Source organism: Haematobia irritans, chromosome 3 (assembly GCF_050003625.1).
Source record: "Haematobia irritans isolate KBUSLIRL chromosome 3, ASM5000362v1, whole genome shotgun sequence".
Lineage (NCBI taxonomy): Eukaryota > Metazoa > Arthropoda > Insecta > Diptera > Muscidae > Haematobia > Haematobia irritans.
In genome coordinates this window covers 1861450-1882541 of record NC_134399.1, presented here as the reverse complement: position 1 = coordinate 1882541, position 21092 = coordinate 1861450, and the positions used below count along the sequence as shown (strand labels likewise).

General features: G+C 31.9%; 2 protein-coding genes across 2 annotated transcripts in view; both read right to left on the bottom strand.

Annotated features, from left to right (window-relative positions):
• The window catches only part of Shal (Potassium voltage-gated channel protein Shal), a 216371-nt gene extending 204989 nt beyond the window's left edge, over positions 1 to 11382 (bottom strand). Inside the window, exon 1 of the mRNA XM_075299496.1 lies at positions 11293 to 11382. The gene's annotated coding sequence lies outside the window, so the exon portion shown is untranslated. The remainder of the gene's footprint in view (positions 1 to 11292) is intronic.
• A 7780-nt stretch (positions 11383 to 19162) lies between these two features.
• ATbp ((A+T)-stretch binding protein) lies at positions 19163 to 20921 on the bottom strand. Its single transcript, XM_075300581.1, has 2 exons — positions 20590 to 20921; positions 19163 to 20491 (listed from the first exon to the last, which is right to left on the bottom strand). Exons 1-2 carry the CDS (start codon positions 20773 to 20775, stop codon positions 19682 to 19684), a joined length of 996 nt encoding a protein of 331 aa, XP_075156696.1. The 5' UTR covers positions 20776 to 20921; the 3' UTR covers positions 19163 to 19681.
• Positions 20922 to 21092: the final 171 nt, after the last annotated feature.

The window sequence follows — 21092 nt, the reverse complement described above, 5'->3', positions numbered from 1 at the left end:
ACTCCAAATGCGGCAATTTTGCTTATTTACGTAGCCATTCAACCAGAAATGAGCCTCATCGCTGAACAAAATTTGTCGATAAAAAAGCGGATTTTCTGCCAACTTTTCTAGGGCCCATTCACTGAAAATTCGACGTTGTGGCAGATCGTAAGTCTATTCATGATGAAATGTCAAAGCATACTGAGCATCTTTCTCTTTGACACCATGTCTGAAATCCCACGTGATCTGTCAAATACTAATGCATGAAAATCCTAACCTCAAAAGAATCACCCTTTATATACCACGTGTGGACTAACTCACAATTTAGAAAACGATTTAAGATACCACAACCCTAGTAATTCGATTGTGTATAACAGTCTTTCGTAGAAGTTTCTAAGCAATCCATGGTGGAGGGTACATAAGATTCGGCCTGGCCGAACTTACGGCCGTTTATACTTGTTTAATTTGAAATGTCTTCAATCACAGAAATGTTAGTATCAATTAAAAAATTAATTGATCCAATTAAAAAATTAAATTATCCAATTACAAAATTAATTGATACTATTAATTTTTGTGATTGATTTTTGTTTCAATTAAAAAGTTTGTTAAATCAATTAAATTTTTAATTGATTTAACGAAAATTTTTCCAATTAAAATTTTAATTGAGTTTTAAAAAATATTCAATTAAAAATTTAATTGATTCAACAAATTTTTTAATTGAAACAAAAATCAATCACAAAAATAATAGTATCAATTAATTTTTTAATTGGATCAATTAACTTTTTAATTGGCCTTCAATTAATTTTTTAATTGATACTATCATTTCTGTGATTGAAGACATTTCAATTAAAAATTAATTGGATCAATTAATTTCGTGATTGAATCAGAAAAAAAAATTTTTTTTTTGAGTGTATACCTCAAAACTTCATATCCGTGTACATTTATCTAATGGCGAACGCCATGGCGTATAAGTGTTAATAATTGACAAAAATTGTTGTATTTGAAATACGTTTTCAAACAACATTTTTATTTTCAAATATTCGATTCGATTCGTCTTAAGTGGTCAAAAGTAAATGAAAAACTCTCCAAAAGCGCTATAGGTCATTAACAAAAACGTATACAAATCCGCCATCGCTAATAGAAATAATAGATACCATACTAAATCCTCTTAAATCAACTTCATTTCAAAATTTTCTGTTATCTACTTAAATCTTCTTTCGAGGAGAAGCAGCACGAATAGAGCAAAGTCCAAAAGTGGACACAAACGCTTGAATACAAACGGAATTTTAAAAGCATTAGTTGCTACTTAGCTATGCTTTGTGTACCATCCATTAGAAGTCAATGCAAAACTACAGCCCAGTGCTATGTAACATGCAACCCTGTAAATTACTTCTTGAAATTCAAAAGCCAAAAATTACAAGAGTCTTGTGCCATGATTTATAATTGCATGGAATTAATGCATAGTTTTGTAACTTTGCCAGAATATTTAGTTGGTATTTAAGGATACCCAGAGCTTTAGGGACAGGAAATGAGTATAGATAATGAAAAAGGGCTAACGGAAATGGGTTGAAATGTTACCTAACCAAAACTACAAACATTCCTCTTTATAATGCATTGGGCAAATATTTATTCTATTTCTCCCAAACTACTTATCTATAATAAATTTATAAATTTGTTTATCCAAATTCATTCATGCGGTGGCATTTAAACCTTACCATAATTATTACAGTTTATGTTTCAATTATAATGGTATTAAGAGATGATATATTTGTACAAATTAACACAACAACAATGACTAATTAAATGTGCCATGGTAATATGAACACTAAAGCTGTTATATAATGATAAAAATGGCATATGTTCATTATGTTGTAAGAGAGACATAAAAGTGGATAAACGATTATATATATTTTTTGTGACCTAGTGGCGTATAAGTGATTGTAATTAAACGACCACCTGGGCATATGAGCTACCCTAAACCATATTATGTGTACGTTCAATGGATGAGTATATAATTATTTATCTCTTTTTATTAAAGGTATTAATTTCGCACAGCACGCATTTCTAATTTTTCGATAGTAAAAAAATTGCGGATGCGTCTTTTGCGGATGCGAAACAAAATTTAACATGTGTTCATAACAGAGATGGAAGTTTCCAAAACACTTAACTTTTTTCTGTTTATACCGCGCTTTTTGTGCTAGGCTAAGAAGTTTCCGAACTGCCCTCGTACTGTATATGATTTTCGTCTGACAGGAAATTCTTTTAAGTAGTTACATATTTCTCCCCACTATTATGGAAATTTAAATATTTCAAATGTTTGATTTTAATCAATTTTTTCTCGGTTTCCACATTTAATATTCATATTAAATAGTTTACCTATCAATTGAAAACCATTACAAACTATAAATATATTCATAATTATTAAGGCGGGTATGCCAATGAGAGATAGCAGGTTGGCTGATAAGTCCCCGGTCTGACACATAGATGGCGTTGCTAGTATTAAATGCATATTATTTTTATATAGTACCAACCTTCAAATGATTCTTGTCAAAATTTGACGTCTGTAAGTCAATTAGTTTGTGAGATAGAGCGTCTTTTGTGAAGCAACTTTTGTTATTGTGAAAAAAATGGAAAAAAAGGAATTTCATGTTTTGATAAAACACTGTTTTCTGAAGGAAAAGAATACGGTGGAAGCAAAAAATTGGCTTGATAATGAGTTTCCGGACTCTGCCCCAGGGAAATCAACAATAATTGATTGGTATGCAAAATTCAAGCGTGGTGAAATGAGCACGGAGGACGGTGAACGCAGTGGACGCCCGAAAGTAGTGGTTACCGACGAAAACATAAAAAAATCCACAAAATGATTTTGAATGGCCGTAAAATGAAGTTGATCGAGATAGCAGAGGCCTTAACGATATCAAAGGAACGTGTTGGTCATATCATTCATCAATATTTGGATATGCGGAAGCTCTGTGCAAAATGGGTGCCGCGCGAGCTCACATTTGACCAAAAACAACAACGTGTTGATGATTCTGAGCGGTGTTTGCAGCTGTTAACTCGTAATACACCCGAGTTTTTCCGTCGATATGTGACAATGGATGAAACATGGCTCCATCACTACACTCCTGAGTCCAATCGACAGTCGGGTGAGTGGACAGCGACCGGTGAACCGTCTCCGAAGCTTGGAAAGACTCAAAAGTCCGCTGGCAAAGTAATGGCCTCTGTTTTTTGGGATGCGCATGGAATAATTTTTATCGATTATCTTGAGAAGGGAAAAACCATCAACAGTGACTATTATATAGCGTTATTGGAGCGTTTGAAGAACAAAATCGCGGCAAAACGGCCCCATATGAAGAAGAACAAAGTGTTGTTCCACCAAGACAACGCACCGTGCCACAACGATGGCAAAAATTCATGAATTCGGCTTCGAATTGCTTCTACACCCACCGTATTCTCCAGATCTGGCCTCCAGCGACTTTTTCTTGTTCTCAGACCTCAAAAGGATGCAGGGAAAATATTTGGCTGCAATGAAGAGGTGATCGCCGAAACTGAGGCCTAATTTGAGGCAAAACCGAAGGAGTACTACCAAAATGGTATCAAAACATTGGAAGGTCGTTATAATCGTTGTATCGCTCTCGAAGGGAATTATGTTGAATAATAAAAACGAATTTTGATAAAAAAAATGTGTTTTTCTTTGTTAGACCGGGGACTTATCAGCCAACCTGTTACTTTATTGAGTGTGTAAAGATTTGCTGACATGTCCACGAAGAAATACACAATAATTTTGGAAATTTTGGCGCAAGGTATAGTATTTATAAAACATATACACTTTTGTTGCAAACATATAAATTTTGACCAATAATATAGAAATGTTATACACCCAGAAAAATGTTCCTTCGAAACTAAAGTAAAAATGTTAAATTTCTGTGTAAAATAATAAAATTTACTTGTTTCACAAAAAAACTGCTAAACATTAAGCAGTTAGAAATAGTTATGTAACTAGAATAAGGCATGGAATTTTACTAATACTGATTTCTGCTCGCGGTATAAGAATATACAACTGAACCAGAAATTCTTATTCACTGATAACAACACATTCATAAAAATTAACAAAAACCCAATTAAAACCGAGATTCCTCAAATTTAGTAACTTTTTTATAAAACGATAAATCTGGCTTCCTTTATTATAGAAAGCTTATATACGTATCTTAATTAAAGATCAAAAATCATCAACCCTCTCTAATATATAAATGTAAATACTATACACATTATTCATACAATATTCAGCTACTTAAATTATTATAGATATTTACCCTAGGCACAAAGCCACAAGCAATTATAAATTGATACTATTGAGTGCACATGAAAAATGAGGAGATTGAGTAAAACCAAACCAATTATTGTGGGAAATTAATTAAAAATGTTAATGGATCATAGAAATAATCGAAAGAGAAAATCAATCTATACATCATAATACAATAACATTATACTCTGGTGTGTTTATTCCTTTTAATATATTAAATTATTGGTATTTCTTTCGATAACAGAATTCTTTATGACATTTAAATTTTAATTGAAGCTTTTATAAAATATTTAGCAAGGATGTCTATTTAAAAATATTTAAATATTTAAAGGATGATATTTGCTTTCATAAATTATATATCAATTAATAATAATTAAAATCTATTGTCTATTGATAGATTATTTGTAAATATTTAATAATAATATTCGTTTTAAAATGAAGTATTTAAATATATGATGAATTAATAATACGTATATGTTGGGAGTACCAGTACAATCGTCCACTTTACTGCATATAATTTTATCATTTCATAATCTTAAATAATCTTAAATACATAAAAAGAATAGAATATATAAAGATATTCGTCAATTGTTCAAATATCTTCCAAAAGCAAGGAGATTTTTTATTAAGAGAGATCTACTATTATGTTTATGGAGATAAAGGAAACCCCTAAAATCACTTGATTCGTTCAAATGATCAATGGAGAAATATACGCAAAGTTTTTCTGTGGTTTACATAATTCTTCTTAGCTGTATTTTTAAAGACTTTTTTGAATTTAATTTTTTCATTCTCCCACAGTTCGTTTTATATCCCTCTTATTTCTTCCTCTTCTTATGTTTTTTCTTCACAGTATGCTTCACTGATATAAAAAGTGATGTGAAATAAGTGTAAAAAGTATCATTAAAATTAGTATCCTAACACTATATCAACACCTTGGGCGTTGAAAAGAATAAAACTCTGAGTACTTTAACTAAGGGCATTGAGAAGTGTTGATGGTCTTTGAGATGTTTTATTTCTTTGTTGGAGAGTTACTAAAGTGTGTAAAGTTAAACAAAATTACACAAAATCAGCATGAAACGTGAAGAACTTTATTTAATGCAAGAACCATATTAAATTAAATTGATTTTATATATATTTTTTTAAGCGTATCTCCGAATAAACAAGAAAATTTCATGGATAGATTTTATCATAGCCACAACTTTATTTTTTTTAATAATTATTATTAATCGGTTACGCGAAATTCTAAGACAATCACCAAATGTCCCCTACACTGTTAGAAAAATATGTTTTTCATATGTTCCGATATAAACAAAATGTGTTTCGGACACAATTTTTAAACACAATATATTTAAGTGCCAACATGTAATGTTCCTAAACTAACACTAAATGTTTGGGACACATATGTTAATATGTTAAAATATATTATGTTTGGGGTATGAATGTTTCATAAAAATAATATGTGTGAATGTAAACATATATAAATTTACAAATTTCGAGCAAACATATATATGTTTACAATTTCTGTGAAATGGTTGTATGTTGTTTCGGAAAACTGATTTATGATAAGGCCAAAAATTTTATATGCTTAAGTCTAAATATTATTTAATTTGAATATTAGAATGAGACATTCGGAACCAAGAGCATAGAGATTTGAAAAAAAACAGCATGTGTTTTCACCTTGAGAGGAGAATTTTATGTATGTGGGGACTGTAAATTTTTAATAACCCACATTTCGAAGTTTCATTATAAAAATTTAATATAGTATAAATGACTAAATTGCAAAAACAAAATTGGTTCGGTCGGAGCAGGAATTGAACCCACGACCCTTTGCATGCAAGGCAGACATGCTAACCACTGCTCCACGTGGCCAACAAATGTATGTTTCTTTTAAATAATGTTATGTTTGCATGGGCTCGTGGGCGCTGCAAAGTATGCTATATAAATGTAACTTGTAACGATAATTGTCTACTGGTGACTATAACTACTACGTAGCCCAGTGGATAGTGTGTTGGCTTACAAACTGTATGGGCCTCGGTTCGATTCTCCGCCCAGGCGAAATTAAAAAAAAAAGTTATAAAATTGAATAATTTCTTCAACATTATTTGTATTACAGAAAAAGGTGCCAAGAACTAAAAATTTCGTGGAAGTGAAAATTATTTGAGGGAATGATCACAATCTTCTTTGGGGAAAATTCTTCCAAGCATATAATTTTTTGGGCTCAAAATGCTTCCAAACATATAATATGTTCACATAAAACAAACATATTAATATTTCGGCAGTATCCAATAATATATGTGCTTCCTGCAAAATATGTTTGGAACATATGTTAAAGAAGCGATTTTTTTTGAGGGTGTATCTTTATGCTCCAGCTTTTCGAGAAACTCTGCTACTAAAGTGTTATGCATCCAGCGCGATATGGTGGTTAGGTTAGGTTAGGTGGCAGCCCGATGTATCAGGCTCACTTAGACTATTCAGTCCATTGTGATACCACATTTGTGAACCTCTCTCTTATCACTGAGTGCTGCCCGATTCCATGTTAAGCTCAATGACAAGGGACCTCCTTTTTATAGCCGAGTCCGAACGGCGTTCCATATTGCAGTGAAACCACTTAGAGAAGCTTTGAAACCCTCAGAAATGTCACCAGCATTACTGAGGTGGGATAATCCACCGCTGAAAAACTTTTTGGTGTTCGGTCGAAGCAGGAATCGAACCCACGACCTTGTGTAAGGCGGGCATGCTAACCTTGCTCCACGGATATGATGGTTAGTCAGGTAGGTTTGGCTGGACAAACGAGAGAGTGACTAGTCTCATGTAGCCCTTGATCACAGGAATTGAGCCGGTTGCACTTGCCTGATCTTAGATCAGGAAGAGCAATTTACCCCGCTGCTAAGTGCAGTGAACTGTCTTCGAAAGCAGAATTAAATGAAATTCTGTTCAGACCTGTCTGGTATGTCTTCTGATCTAGACGTTCTCTTTTGTAACGCTGGATCTTGCGCTTTAGAAGTTGGAGATCGACCCCAACATTCCTGGGTGGTGGTTGTCTATCTACAAAATATGGATGGTTATTGCGATTACATCGCAATATGTCTATATTTCTTTGACAACATGTAATTGTGTATACACAGTTGTTTCTGTTGTTGTAATGCCTGGATTCGAAAAAATCGTATTTTAGTTTCTTACACCCAAAAAAGGAGGCGCTAAAGCCAACTGAACTTTATCTAAAATAAAGAAGATTAGTTGATTTTAGTTAGATTTTGCACAATATGAGCAAATGTTCAAATATTTGAAAATAACTTTAATGACGTGAACTAAAAACAAGAAAAAAAGTTGTATACAAATATAGTGCACAATTTTACTAAAAAATAAATTAGTTCATATTTTACTAAAATGGCAGAGGTTTGCTTAAATTGTGTTCATAAGTCTCTCTAATGAGTAAATTTTACTAAAATTGTACCTGTCTTGAACTTCATACAGCGCTAAAGACATTTTAACAATTTTTAAATCCAATTTTTTCTTTCAACATATGAAATTTTCTTAAACACCCGAAAAAATTAATTATTTTTAATAAATTTTCTTCAATTTGACAAAAACTGTAAACTTACTTGTAACATGTTGCGATTAGAAAACTATTTTAGTTAAAATTTCCTAAAATAAACCTACATTTTCTTCCATGGTGGGTTCATTTTTTTTTTGGTGTAAAATTACCAATAAAATCCGAGCTTATAAACGAGATCTTGAGTTTAACAAAATATGTTGTTTGTTTAAAGGTGGGTATTAAGTTTGAGTTTAGCCGCTAAAATCGTCATTTTTTCACTAAAGTGAAAACTAAATCAGTAAAAAAAGGCATAAAATTATACATATTTTTTGCTGATTTTATTATAACTTGATAAGGGATAGCCCAAAGCAAATTTTCACAAAGTTTGTATTCCTTAAAATGGATTATTAAAGAAAAGTAATCGTGAAAACATGACGATTTTAGCGGCTAAACTCGAACTTAATACCCACCTTTAAATGGTAATATGAGCTTTTCAGAAGATTTTTGAGGTTTGTATTTTATCTACGGTTAACATCATGCATCGTGGTTAAGCTAACCTTTCCAAGCCAATGTATTGATTTTGTCGGTTATTGTTATGTACCATTATTCTAATTAATTTAAATCATGTTGGGGTGTGCATCATTTCCAAATTGAAAATGAATTTCATTCCAATTTACACTCAGACTGTCCCCATACATATATGCACACATTCAAAGTCTAATTTATTTACACAAACATACGCACACATGTGGTCACATTTGAATGAATACAAATACACTTTGCAGTTTGACATTGCAGAATCCTTGGAATTGCTTATCTCTTATCTTCTTGCACTCATGACTCCGACTTTCTTTTATATGTATGAATGGTTTCCATGAGATACGAAGAAAAATTAAAAGGTGAAAATTATTTAGAAAAGGATAAATATGAAATTTACAAGAGATTTCTTTCGTTATTATCTTTTGGATTTTATTTTTAGAAATTGACATTTAACATCACTACTTCAGATTTGTTCCTTTCTCGTTGTAAAACTTGCTCTTCCATAGGGTATTGTAAATGGTTTTTCAACCTCATTATGAAGGCAAATGAACCGGTAAACAGAAGTGAGTGTGAGAGTATATGCTTGATGTGAGAAGGATTTTTAAATCCGTTCACTTTTCCTCTACCCGTCTCTTTTGTTGTGTTTGCTTTCAGTTCATTTCCCTTGAATGGGTGTACCATTCGCTAAGAATTTGCGAATAAAAAAACGATAATACCACATACCACAATCACTGTCTGGAGAGCAAAAAGTGTTAAGAACAGTTTTTTCAAAACAAAATTACATTTATTAAACGATTAAAAGAGGAAAACAATTTGGTTGCGACAAACATGTTTCATGTTCCCCGTCGAAAAATATCGTTTTGCTCTTGAAGCATATTTGAGATAATCATATTCTTTCTCGTGGGTTCCTGAATTAAACAAAAAAACTTAAAGTATTTGTTTGAAATTAGTATTCATCAAGAAAAGGAAACATTGTTGGTCTACTAAAATTTTGGTATATCTAAATGTCAAGAAAGTGTATTAATAAATTTTTTACTACATTCATATTTTGCCAAAATTTTGAAATTTGATATTTTTTTTATTTTTTTTTTGTAATTACAATACTTGGCAAATGAGACAACATATCATGGTGGATTTTTACCTTGTTTCTTCATTATATTGTCCTATAATTTATGCGATGCTCGTTAAAAGCCACATCGCGGCTCATACACACTACCACATACATACAGTTACAAAACTTTCTTTACGTTGTAATTGCCAAAGCGTGTCTGGACGCAAATAATGATGGTTCGAAAACCCCATAAAAAGGAGGCTCGTTCGTATGATGGCAATGGTAAGGTAACTCTTTTGTGAATGGGTGAATACATTTGGAGTTTCTTGTCATTATTTCGAACAATATAAAACAATGTTTGAATCTTAAATTCTAGGTTAAAGGGTTACTGATTTTAATACTCTTTCTTTAAGTTTAGATTAATAAACTGAATTTATAACAACCGTACACACAAAAAAATAATTCGTTCTTCGCAAAGGAAATTTTAGACAAACAAACACCGTTTACCATTTGCTTTTCGCTGTAAGGAAATCAGTTTGGAAGAAAAGAATATGATTTTTGTGATAAACATTGATGTGAAAACAATTTCATAAAGACTAACTTTCTTTACACTTTACCTTTATCCCTTTCCTCTTTCTCCCTTTAACGAAGTTATATTAGTTCTTGAACAATTTTTTCTGTTATACCAATACCAATAATGTAGAATAAATTATTCGATTTTATAAATTTTTAAAGTTTTAGATTTTGCCGGACGGGGAATCGAAGTCTAAAGATGTAATTAAAAACGTTTGTATCATAATTGAATAAGAAATAAACTCCTCCAAATATTAATATTTCCCATTTCAATGTCGAAAAATTTTGTTTATCCTTGAAAAAACATATTTTGAAATTTAAAAGTCATTACGGATCAAAATAAATTGAATGAAAGTAAAGAAAGCATTAACAATTATAAAGCAGTGCACTTGGCCAGAGGTTCATAATTTCATAAAATTAAAAAGGCTTCAAATCAAATCAATGCCCAAAAGTTCTATAATATTTGGAAGTTTTGTTTTTTTTTTTTTAGTAGTACATTGAATTTTTGCTGTATTATTTTTGGTGCTTTTTGCCATTCGGGAGTTGGAAAAACTGCATTACAGAAGAGGGAAAGGGGATCCGAATCTCCTCAGTTAAAATAATAAACACGGAAACTCTCTCTCTCTCTCGCTCTCTCTCTCTCTTATTCTCGACAAGTAAGTTTTGGAGAGCTTGTAAATTCTATTTGCAGAAACAATTAAAATTAAACAATAACCTGTTTTAACTTTTTAGATGTCTCATAAAAATATAAATTTTTAGATATTTTTAATAAAAATATAATTTGCAACAGAGCTAGCTAAATGAAAGAAATGTTTTTCTCCCCCAATTGCGTTTGTACCAACTTCCACTCTCCGCACAACTAACAGCATCAACTAAATTGTTGGTGTATATAACAACAACAGGTAAAAGCGAAGGGGGGTCCGAGCAATCAATAAACATGGAAAATCCCTCTATCTCTCCCTCACTTGACAATATACAGAGTTATGTTAGTTATTGTTTTGAAGGTTATCTATGACAAGATAGTTTGGGTGTGTTTATAAGTTATATGCAAAAGTATTATAAATTAAATGGCCTCTTTTACAAATTGGAATAGAAGGATTTGTTTAGTTTAGAAGAATTTGTTTTAGTTTTTAGTTGGACAATCATTTTGAATAACAATAAAAACAATATGCATAAATAGTACCACAACGGCATTTAATGAAGTGAGTTTCATAGAACAGTAAAAAAGCGGTACAAAGTCAGAGTATTAAAAAAAAGACACACATGTAAATTAATTCAAATAAAACAAATTAAAATAAATCAAAGACTTACCCAAATGTCTGCTCAATGCAATCACTATAGCCGTTCACCAATGGTAAATAATCAAAAACATACTTGAGCAATTTCTAATAGTAAGTATGTATACCAACGAATAACATCCGACGCTAATATACTTGGAAAATACATTCGCACATTTAAGTCACTGCCTTTCAAGGAACAAAATCCGATAAAAATAAAAACAAAAACACTTTTCCACCTTAGCGAGTACAGTTTCTTAAATTATCCACAATGTACTAGACTTGTTTTAAGCGAAAATCATATTTGTGTATGTATGTATGTAATTACGCATGTATAGCAAAAACATGCAATATAAAACTAACAGTGTGTGTGTGCCACAATCGTTGTACGACATATCAAAAATAGAGAAGATGGAAAGGGGATCACAATCTTATCCAATGGATACAATACACACGGAAACTCTTTCGACAAAAAAAAACACACATTACGATTAATTGAAAATTGCATTTGATAACGAATTTTTCCTCAATAACTATATCCCTTTTGACACTTAAACTCAAATATGAAAAACTTTGTCCGATCACCACGGCACGAGTAAACCGAATATCGCAATGTAAAAAACGCAACTGACGATGCAAAGAATTTTTCGATAGTGGATACCATGAAATAGCCAATCTGCAAAGTAAAGAGAGCAAGTGGTCACAATCGCCATTTTGGGAAGGGATGTTTGGAGAAAAGGCATATTTGCAGCAATAGCTAATGTGTCGCCTCTCTCTCTCACTATTTTTAATATGTATGGTGTGGGTTTTTCGTGGTATCCAATAACGAAAAATGTAATTGCATTGTCAGTACGGTTTTTTGCATTGCTCGGTTTACTCGTGCGTTAGCGATCGGTGAAATGTTTTATATTTTTTAAGTTTGAGTGCCAAAAGGGATATTGTTATTGAGGAAAAATTCAGATTTAATGCATTTTAATGTTTTGAGTTTAAGTGAAAAAAATGATGTGGTTTTTGTTGTTTATCTAATATTGTTGTTGTTGTGTTTAAATACAATTATTTATAAATAAGAATAGTGGTAAAGATATACAACAGCGGGATATTAAACGGTAATAGCCATTGTATATTTTACAAAGAACTCATTACACACGATTCCAGTGGGAAGAAATAAAATAACATAATAATAAATATTGCACACGTGATAGCCTTTGAGTAAACATTTGGGTAAGTCTTTTATTTATTTTAACTTATTTGAATTAATTGTTCACATTACACATCTGTAAATACATAAGGTTATTTGATTGGTAATACCTTTGCATTTATAATTTAGAAACTCTCCAAAACTTTCTTGTCGAAATACAGAGAGAGATTCTAGAAGTTTGTACAATAGCTTTTTGTGAATGTATATTTGTGGAAAGGAATATTTATCTCATTTAAGAAAGAGAGGGAGAGAGTTTCGAGCGGAGATTTGGATCCCTCTCCCACTTCACCTAAGTAGTTGTATCCAGCAACGATGGTGGTACACATATACTGTTAGTTTTATATTGTAGGGGTTGTGTTTTATTTTTTCAAGTGGGAACGACATCTTAGCTTTTTGTTGGTGATTTTGTTTTTGCTGTGATTACCGAAAACGCATACATATATATGATTTTCGTTTGATTTTTGTTTATCAATAAAACAAGTCTAGTTCATTAAGACAATGTAGTTATTAAGGGGGAGAGGATTTATTTGTTTTTTTGTCGGATTGTACTTCACATGTTGTATGAAACAAAGACAATAAACTCTAGGAAGATAGCAAATTGGCTACAGAGGAGATCAAACCATTTACCGTGTTAGTTTCATACTCGAACCAAATGCGTATACGGCAAGTATTGACATAGCATTAAAATACAAATAAAAAGAAATTAAGTGCACGAAATAAATTTCCTTAAAGGGGAAAATGTAATTTTTTGTTGTTGCCTAAAATTTAACATTGTTTCATTAAGAAAATTACGTTTTTCATTTAAAAAATAAAAACGAAAAACAAATAAAAAATTACAAACATGTATGGAACTAACATGGTAAATGCAACATTTGGTATGACGCAAGCCAATTTCCTATCTTCCCCAAGTTTATTGTCTTTGGTATGAAAGACAGTGAAGAGTGTTGAGAGTTCGATGCCTTTTAATTGTGCGAATATAAGTACCACACTTGTTTTAAGCGAAAATCATATTTGTGTATGTATGTATGTATGTAATTACGCATGTATAGCAAAAACATGCAATATAAAACTAACAGTGTGTGTGTGCCACAATCGTTGTAGGACATAACAAAAATAGAGAAGAGGGAAAGGGGATCACAATCTCATCCAATGGAAATAATACACACGGAAACTCTCTCTCCCACTCTTTCGACAAAAAAACACATTACGATAGTTTGAAAATTGCATTTGATAACGAATTTTTCCTCAATGACAATATCCCTTTTGACACTTAAACTCAAATATGAAAAACTTTGTCCGATCACCATGGCACGAGTAAACCGAATATCGCAATGTAAAAAACGCAACTGACGATGCAAAGAATTTTTCGATAGTGGATACCATGAAATAGCCAATCTGCAAAGTAAAGAGAGCAAGTGGTCACAATCGCCATTTTGGGAAGGGATGTTTGGAGAAAAGGCATATTTGCAACAATAGCTAATGTGTCGCCTCTCTCTCTCTCACTATTTTTAATATGTATGGTGTGGGTTTTTCGTGGTATCCAATAACGAAAAATGTAATTGCATTGTCAGTACGGTTTTTTGCATTGCTCGGTTTACTCGTGCGTTAGCGATCGGTGAAATGTTTTATATTTTTTTAAGTTTGAGTGCCAAAAGGGATATTGTTATTGAGGAAAAATTCAGATTTAATGTATTTCAATGTTTTCAGTTTAAGTGAAAAAGAAAATGATGTGGTTTTTGTTGTTTAGCTAATATTGTTGTTGTTGTTGTTGTGTTTAAATACAAATATTTATAAATAAGAATAGTGGTAAAGATAAACAAGAGCGGGATATTAAACGGTAATAGCCATTGTATATTTTACAAAGAACTCATTACATACGATTCCAGTGGGAAGAAATAAAATAACATAATAATAAATATTGCACACGTGATAGCCCTTGAGTAAACATTTGGGTAAGTCTTTTATTTATTTTAACTTATTTGAATATTAATTGTTCACATTACACATCTGTAAATATATAAGAAAGGTTATTTGATTGGTAATACATTTGCATTTATAATTTAGAAACTCTCCAAAACTTGCCGAAATACAGAGAGAGGTTCTAGAAGTTTGTATAATAGCTTTTTGTGAATGTATATTTGTGGAAAGGAATATTTATCTCATTTAAGAAAGAGAGGGAGAGAGTTTCGAGCGGAGAATTGGATCCCTCTCCCACTTCACCTAAGTAGTTGTATCCAGCAACGATGGTGGTACGCATACAGTGTTAGTTTTATATTGTAGGGGTTGTGTTTTATTTTTTTCAAGTGGGAACGATATCTTAACTTTTTGTTGTTGATTTTGTTTTTGCTGTGATTACCGAACACGCATACATATGTATATGATTTTCGTTTGATTTTTGTTTATCAATAAAACGAACTAGACTTGTTTTATTGATTAAGACACTGTATTTATTAAGGGGGGAGGATTTATTTGTTTTTTTTTTCGGATTGTACTTCACATGTTGTATGAAAGACAGTGAAGAGTGCTGGCAGTTCGATGCCTTTTAATTGTGCGAATATAAGTACCACTAAGAATTACTCATTTCCGTGTTTGTTGTTCGAACTGAAAGAGATTTGGACCCTCTCTACCCTTTTATCTGATGTTGTTAGAAATATTGTTATATCCCTCAGTGAACTGCTTTTAGCACCAAATTTAGTTGTTTTGGATTCCCAAAAAGCACCAAATTGCCTTTTTAGTGCATTTTCAAACAAAAAAAAAACACCAACTTGGTGCTTTCTGGCGTTTTCATTTAGTGCTTTTGGAGTATTTTTCAATTTGAAAAGTATTGAATTTAATTGATTCAAATTACAAAACATACTAGACATTTGTATGCTAATTTTTTAATGCATTCTATTTTGAAAATCTTGTAGCTAACTTTTTGTATTGGTCAAAAAATCACGATTTTATAACAAAAAGCTACTTTTTTAAGTGAAAACGTCTTCTCCTTATTCTTTCTTTCCGATTTACTTAAAACATTGGTCCAATAGTTTTGGCAAACATTATATCTTCCCCAACCAACAATGGTTCAATATTCCCTTGTTGCTTTACAACATGGATAAAATGTCACCAACATGTACGTGAGGAAGTCATACTGAATAGATTCCAAAACATCTCCTATCCTTGGACAAGCAATGCATTACAATTTCCACAACTAATAGTTTTATAACTATTAAATAGTGCTCTTGTAATCCCTAGTGTATAATAATAAAGTGATGGTACTTTGAGGTAACAGACCGGCAAAATATGTGGCTATTTATAGGAAAATGTATATGTTACACCCAAGAAAATGTTAGTAAATGCAGCAAACAAAATATATAATTTAGTAAGAAAAGCTGATATAAAACTATGATCTCAAGAAGTATAATAAAATAAATTCCTGTACTTTCTATGACCAAATATTCTGATTTATTTATAGATCTCATACATAATCGGTAGATATAAATTTGGGGGAGCCACCGTGCTGCAATGCCCCCCTTGCATACATAGGCCGTGGCTTCAACCCCCAGCTTCGACCGACTGCAAAAATTTTCAGCCGTGGATTTTCCCCTCTTAGTAATGCTAGTGACATTTCTGAGTTTTTCAAAGCTTCTCTAAGTGGTTTCACCACAATCATTGAGCTAAACATAGAATTGGACAACACACAGTGATCGAAGAGAGGTGCACCACTGAAGTGCAATAGACTGCTTAGTCTAAGTAAGCCTGAAATATCAAGCTGCCACTGTATCTAACCTAACGCAAACTAAATTTGGATTAGGTAATGCCATGCTGGGCACAAATATTCAATATAAAAGTGTATTGACAGTTTGTACTTAATTACGTGCGATCCACTCGATTACAGCCTTTCTCCAATGTGTCTACTTTTATAAATTCAAAATTGTTGCATTTAGCATTGTCATTATGAGCCAATAAATTGCACCAAATAATTACATTGATTGCTCTTTATTTCTTTGAGTGTTCCATTCCCTAAGGACAATACAGCATTCATTCACACCCGGACACAACCTACTCCCTCTCTCTTATCCCCATTGAGTGTTTACTAACCCACATTTTATGAAAGGAATAGCGGATATGTCAACGACATCAATGTCCATTATGTTTTTTTATTTTTTTATCAAGTGTTCCTAAATATGAATGCGACTGTATGAGTGTCCGTGTGTGTGGGTGGGTGTATGAATAGTCATAACTTTGTTTTTACACCGCAAATGAGGGTCCTTCCTTTCTACGACTTGAAGTTTCATTGGTTTGCCATAGTTTCCATATAAAACCAAAACGTGAAAACCAGGTGATGAAAACTTTTATAGTTTAAATTGAAATTCTATTCATGTCGCTGCAAGCCAATGCTATTGTTTTCTTCTTTAGATACACCCCAGGGATTCTTATTGTTCAAGAAGAGGATATATTGAAAATGTTCAATTCGATTACTATGTTTGAGCAGAAAAATAAAAAAAAAATCTATTTTGGCCATAGCAAATAAAATTTTAAATCGATAAAGAACAGGTTATTGTTATTTTGATGGACATCAAGTGTATGTTCAAAAGAATTAGATATGAATCTATAAGGTGAAATTACCCATTTTAAATAGGGAGGACCATACTACTTTTGAGAGTGATGGGGCTATAGGAAAATCAAAAATCAAAAATCAAAAAATTGAGAAAATCATTATCTATATAAGAATCAACCGGACATTTTGGTAGTATAAAAATATTGACCCCAATATGTAAGATTATGTAATATACATTTAAGACACAATATAAGGGACAAAATTCTTTGATGTAATTATATTGGAATTAAAAAAGCAAAAGACGAGTGAAATTTTCTTCCTCCAATAAATTCGAGTGAATTTGATGGTTGGCGAATTTCCTTTAATTTAAGGAAAACATTCCTGGTCTTTAAGATAACTTAGATTTGAAATCTTTGAATTAAATACAAACTCTGGTTTCAATAGAACCAGACTTTAATTTTAACTGGTCGTCTTCCTATTCAATACAAAAAGTCCTTTGGTGATTCTACTCTCAAATAAAAAGCATTTGGTTAATCTCTTAAGAAGTAAATATAGTTGTCAGACAAACATAAAAAGAGAAACCACCCTGAAAGAAAGTATAGAAAATTTTAACTTCTAACAATAAGAGCAACATGATACAAGTGATATACTTTTTGTCAAACAAAATTTATTAAAAATAATATATGCATATTTTTTTTTGTCGTTTCATACTTTGAAAAAAAAAAACGGAGTTGAAAATTATTATTAGCGCTGTACGAAATTCAAAACACAAACAATTTAAATAAATCTACTGAGTTTAAAAATTTAAGTAAAATTAGTTTTAGCTGATGGCCTCATTTGTCAATGCTTTATATATTTTGTTTTTACTAATTTTGTAATTACTTTTAATATTAGTTATAAATAAATAAATTTACATTAACTAATATAAATTTATATGTTCAGACTTATCATATTTCTTATATACTTTGGTAATATATGAAATGTACATAAAATAGAAATGACTATCAGAAAGTATGATATATTTTTTCGCTTGTTTTGTCCTTCCAGTATCGTAAAAATGCTCCTTGGAACTTATCCGTTTTCCCATTGTCAACTTTTTCACCACCTTGTATCCTTTTTCGCCTTGTATCCTTGACAACAACCATCGTGTTTATGTCCCTCTCAAAACTCTCCAAAAAACGTGATTATAAATTATAGCAGTGACTATAAAATTATACCTATTCGACGTGTTACATTTATAAAATTATAACAAGTTATTCACTTTATATTTAACCAACTCCTACACTGAAAACAAATTTCGTTCGCAATTCAAAATACCTGCTGGTTAGATCTTCGTACTGACATTTTATTTTATTTTAAACTCATAATAGTTATCATTTTTAATTTGTAGTTCAAACGGAATTTATACGAATTTAAAACTCTACTAACTTTTTGGCTGCCAGCAAAAGGCAATATTGGTGCATAGATTTTATAAAAAAAAGTCAAAGTCTATTAGTGGAATTTGAAGACAACAAAAAGTCAAGTAATGGATATGTCTGCATAGGACTTCTCAATAAAATTTATATAAAAATTATGAAATAAGCGGATAGCAACAGTTGTTTTCCTTTAAATGCGCCCACAGGCTTTAACATTTTCATGGTTCCCAATATGCTTTAGAAAATACGATCGGATTGGAATTTTATACTAACTTTATTTACTTAAAATCTTATTTGTTGTTTTGTTTTATTATATAATTTGTATTTTGTTTCTATAATTAATTGCACATAATTAAATCTAAATGATAAAACAATATTTTTTATAGAAGACATACGAAATAAACAAAAAAATATAATAAGGCTATTACAATTGCACAACTAAAATGGTAAAAAGAAAATTATAGTCAAAATTGTTTTATATATAAATCAGTAAACAATTTCTTTACAAATTTAAATTAAAAAGAAAAGGATTTCTTCGAAGCAAAATCCTACGCATTTAGCTTTTAAAATAAAACAAATTATATCAATCAAATTATATTTTCTTAACTCTAAAGAGTTTCAAAAGAAATAAGGCGGTCGAAAATCAAAAGAAATTCTCTCTTTTGATATTTATTTATGTTCTTCTTATTGGTGTCCTAAGTAAAATATATTTATATAGAACATTCACCCAATGAATGTTCACCATTTAAAATTAAAAGTGCTGTAGTAAAAAATGAATGGAAAACTAATTTTACAATAGCGCTCGTTTGACCAAAATATGCTTTGTATTGAGGATTTTTTCTAAGCTTTGCCAAACTACAAACGAGAACAGTAGAGTCAGAACGTTAAAAAATAAAAAAAAAAAAAACTTAAGGCTACATTTTTCGAAAATATTTTGTTCAAATAATTTTTTTTTTAATTTTATGATTTGTTGATTATCAATTGGCCACTACATTTATAATTAATCAGCTTAAGTTTTAAATAATTTCTTGAAAATAGATTAGGAGAAAAATCGATAACAAAATAAAAATTGAGCCTTGGTTCTTAGTATAAGTAGGAGGATATAGAAAGTAGGATAGACTTATAAAATGTTGCTCTATGTTTGGGGATTTTCTGTTTACTCTTGGAACCAAGTGGTGGGTTTATTTTTTGTATTGGGATTTCTCCATTTGTTTTTGCCATTTCATTCTCAAAAATAAAAAGGAAACTGTAAAAAATTCAAAAATGGATTTCAAAAACGATGCGGCGGTACTAATGTCATTTTAGCGGTACCCTTAAGGGCATGTTTCTTCTTGCGGTGTGTTGATAAATTACAGGACTGTTTGAAACTGGCACCACATATCTCACAAGAGAACCGTCTTTCTTTGCTATGAACACTTCGATGCAACTCTAGGCGGGACTGGTATTTAAATTTCAATCCGCAATTCTCAAAGTCACATATATACCAACGTTCGCCATCTTCCGATGACATGGCACTACTGGCACTGGCCGTGGTACTATTGTTGGCCGACTCTTTGTGGACCATTTCATCTTTGATGGGCATCAAAGCGGCCATAGAAGTTGGCACTTGGGAAGCAGCCGCTGCTGCGGCTACCGACATATTTAATGAATTCAAATTGGGGGCTTGTACTAAGGCGGCATATGCACTTACTGGCGGGGCATGTACGTGGGGAATTTGATACATCAATGGTGTGCTTATTTCTATTTGTTGGGTCTGTTGCTGCTGCTGTTGTTGTTGTTGCATTTGATCTTGCTGCTCTTGTTGTTGTTGCTGTTGCTGTTGATGCTGGTGTTGCTGATGTTGGCCTTGATGGCTTAATTGTGGCTCTAGCTTGATATCAATGGCAACTGATTGGTTGGGATCATCGTGGGCTCGCATTTCTGTATAGTCTTTTGGTTCCTTTTGCATATCTTCATCTTCTTGGCTCATGCTGTCCTCTCTTTGCTGTTCATTTACACTCATCTTGCGAAACAAGGGCAACGGCATCATTGAAGCAGCTTCCGCCGCTTCCATATATGCTTGGGCTGCTCGTGTCTGCTCCTGAAACGAGAAGTAGCACAAAGGCAAAAATGGCGCGTTAAAAATGTAGCTCCTAAGGGGTCTCTTGGGGCAAATTTTCACTTTCAATACCAACTCACTTGTCTCATGCCATGCATGAAATTGTGTTCATCCTGTATATGCTTCCAAAATTTGTCCTGTGTCTGTAACTCCTCCTGGCATACATGACATAGAATCCAAAACTGATTGCCATCGCCAGACAAACAGAAATCGCCCAATTTTGTGTATATTTTGTTGTTTTTACTTATGATACGTGGAAAACCCATTCTGGTTTGGATTTAAAAACTACAGAGCCTTTTCGTGGTTATCTCTAAATTTTACAAAAATATTTTTGTTTACCACTAGTGTTTGACATTTAATCCAATTTAAAAGCGTTCCATCGTCACCCCTCACCGAATTACTGAATACGTCTTGCCAATGCTCAATCATATTCCCTAGGAAGTATGATAGAAGCAGAGTCAGACCTATGCGGGGAGAGCGATTTCCCATTTGGATCGCTTTTTCCTAAAGTTGTACCCAGATGTTTTTCTGAAATGACGTTTACCATCATACACCATACACTTATGGACAACGCTGTGTAGAG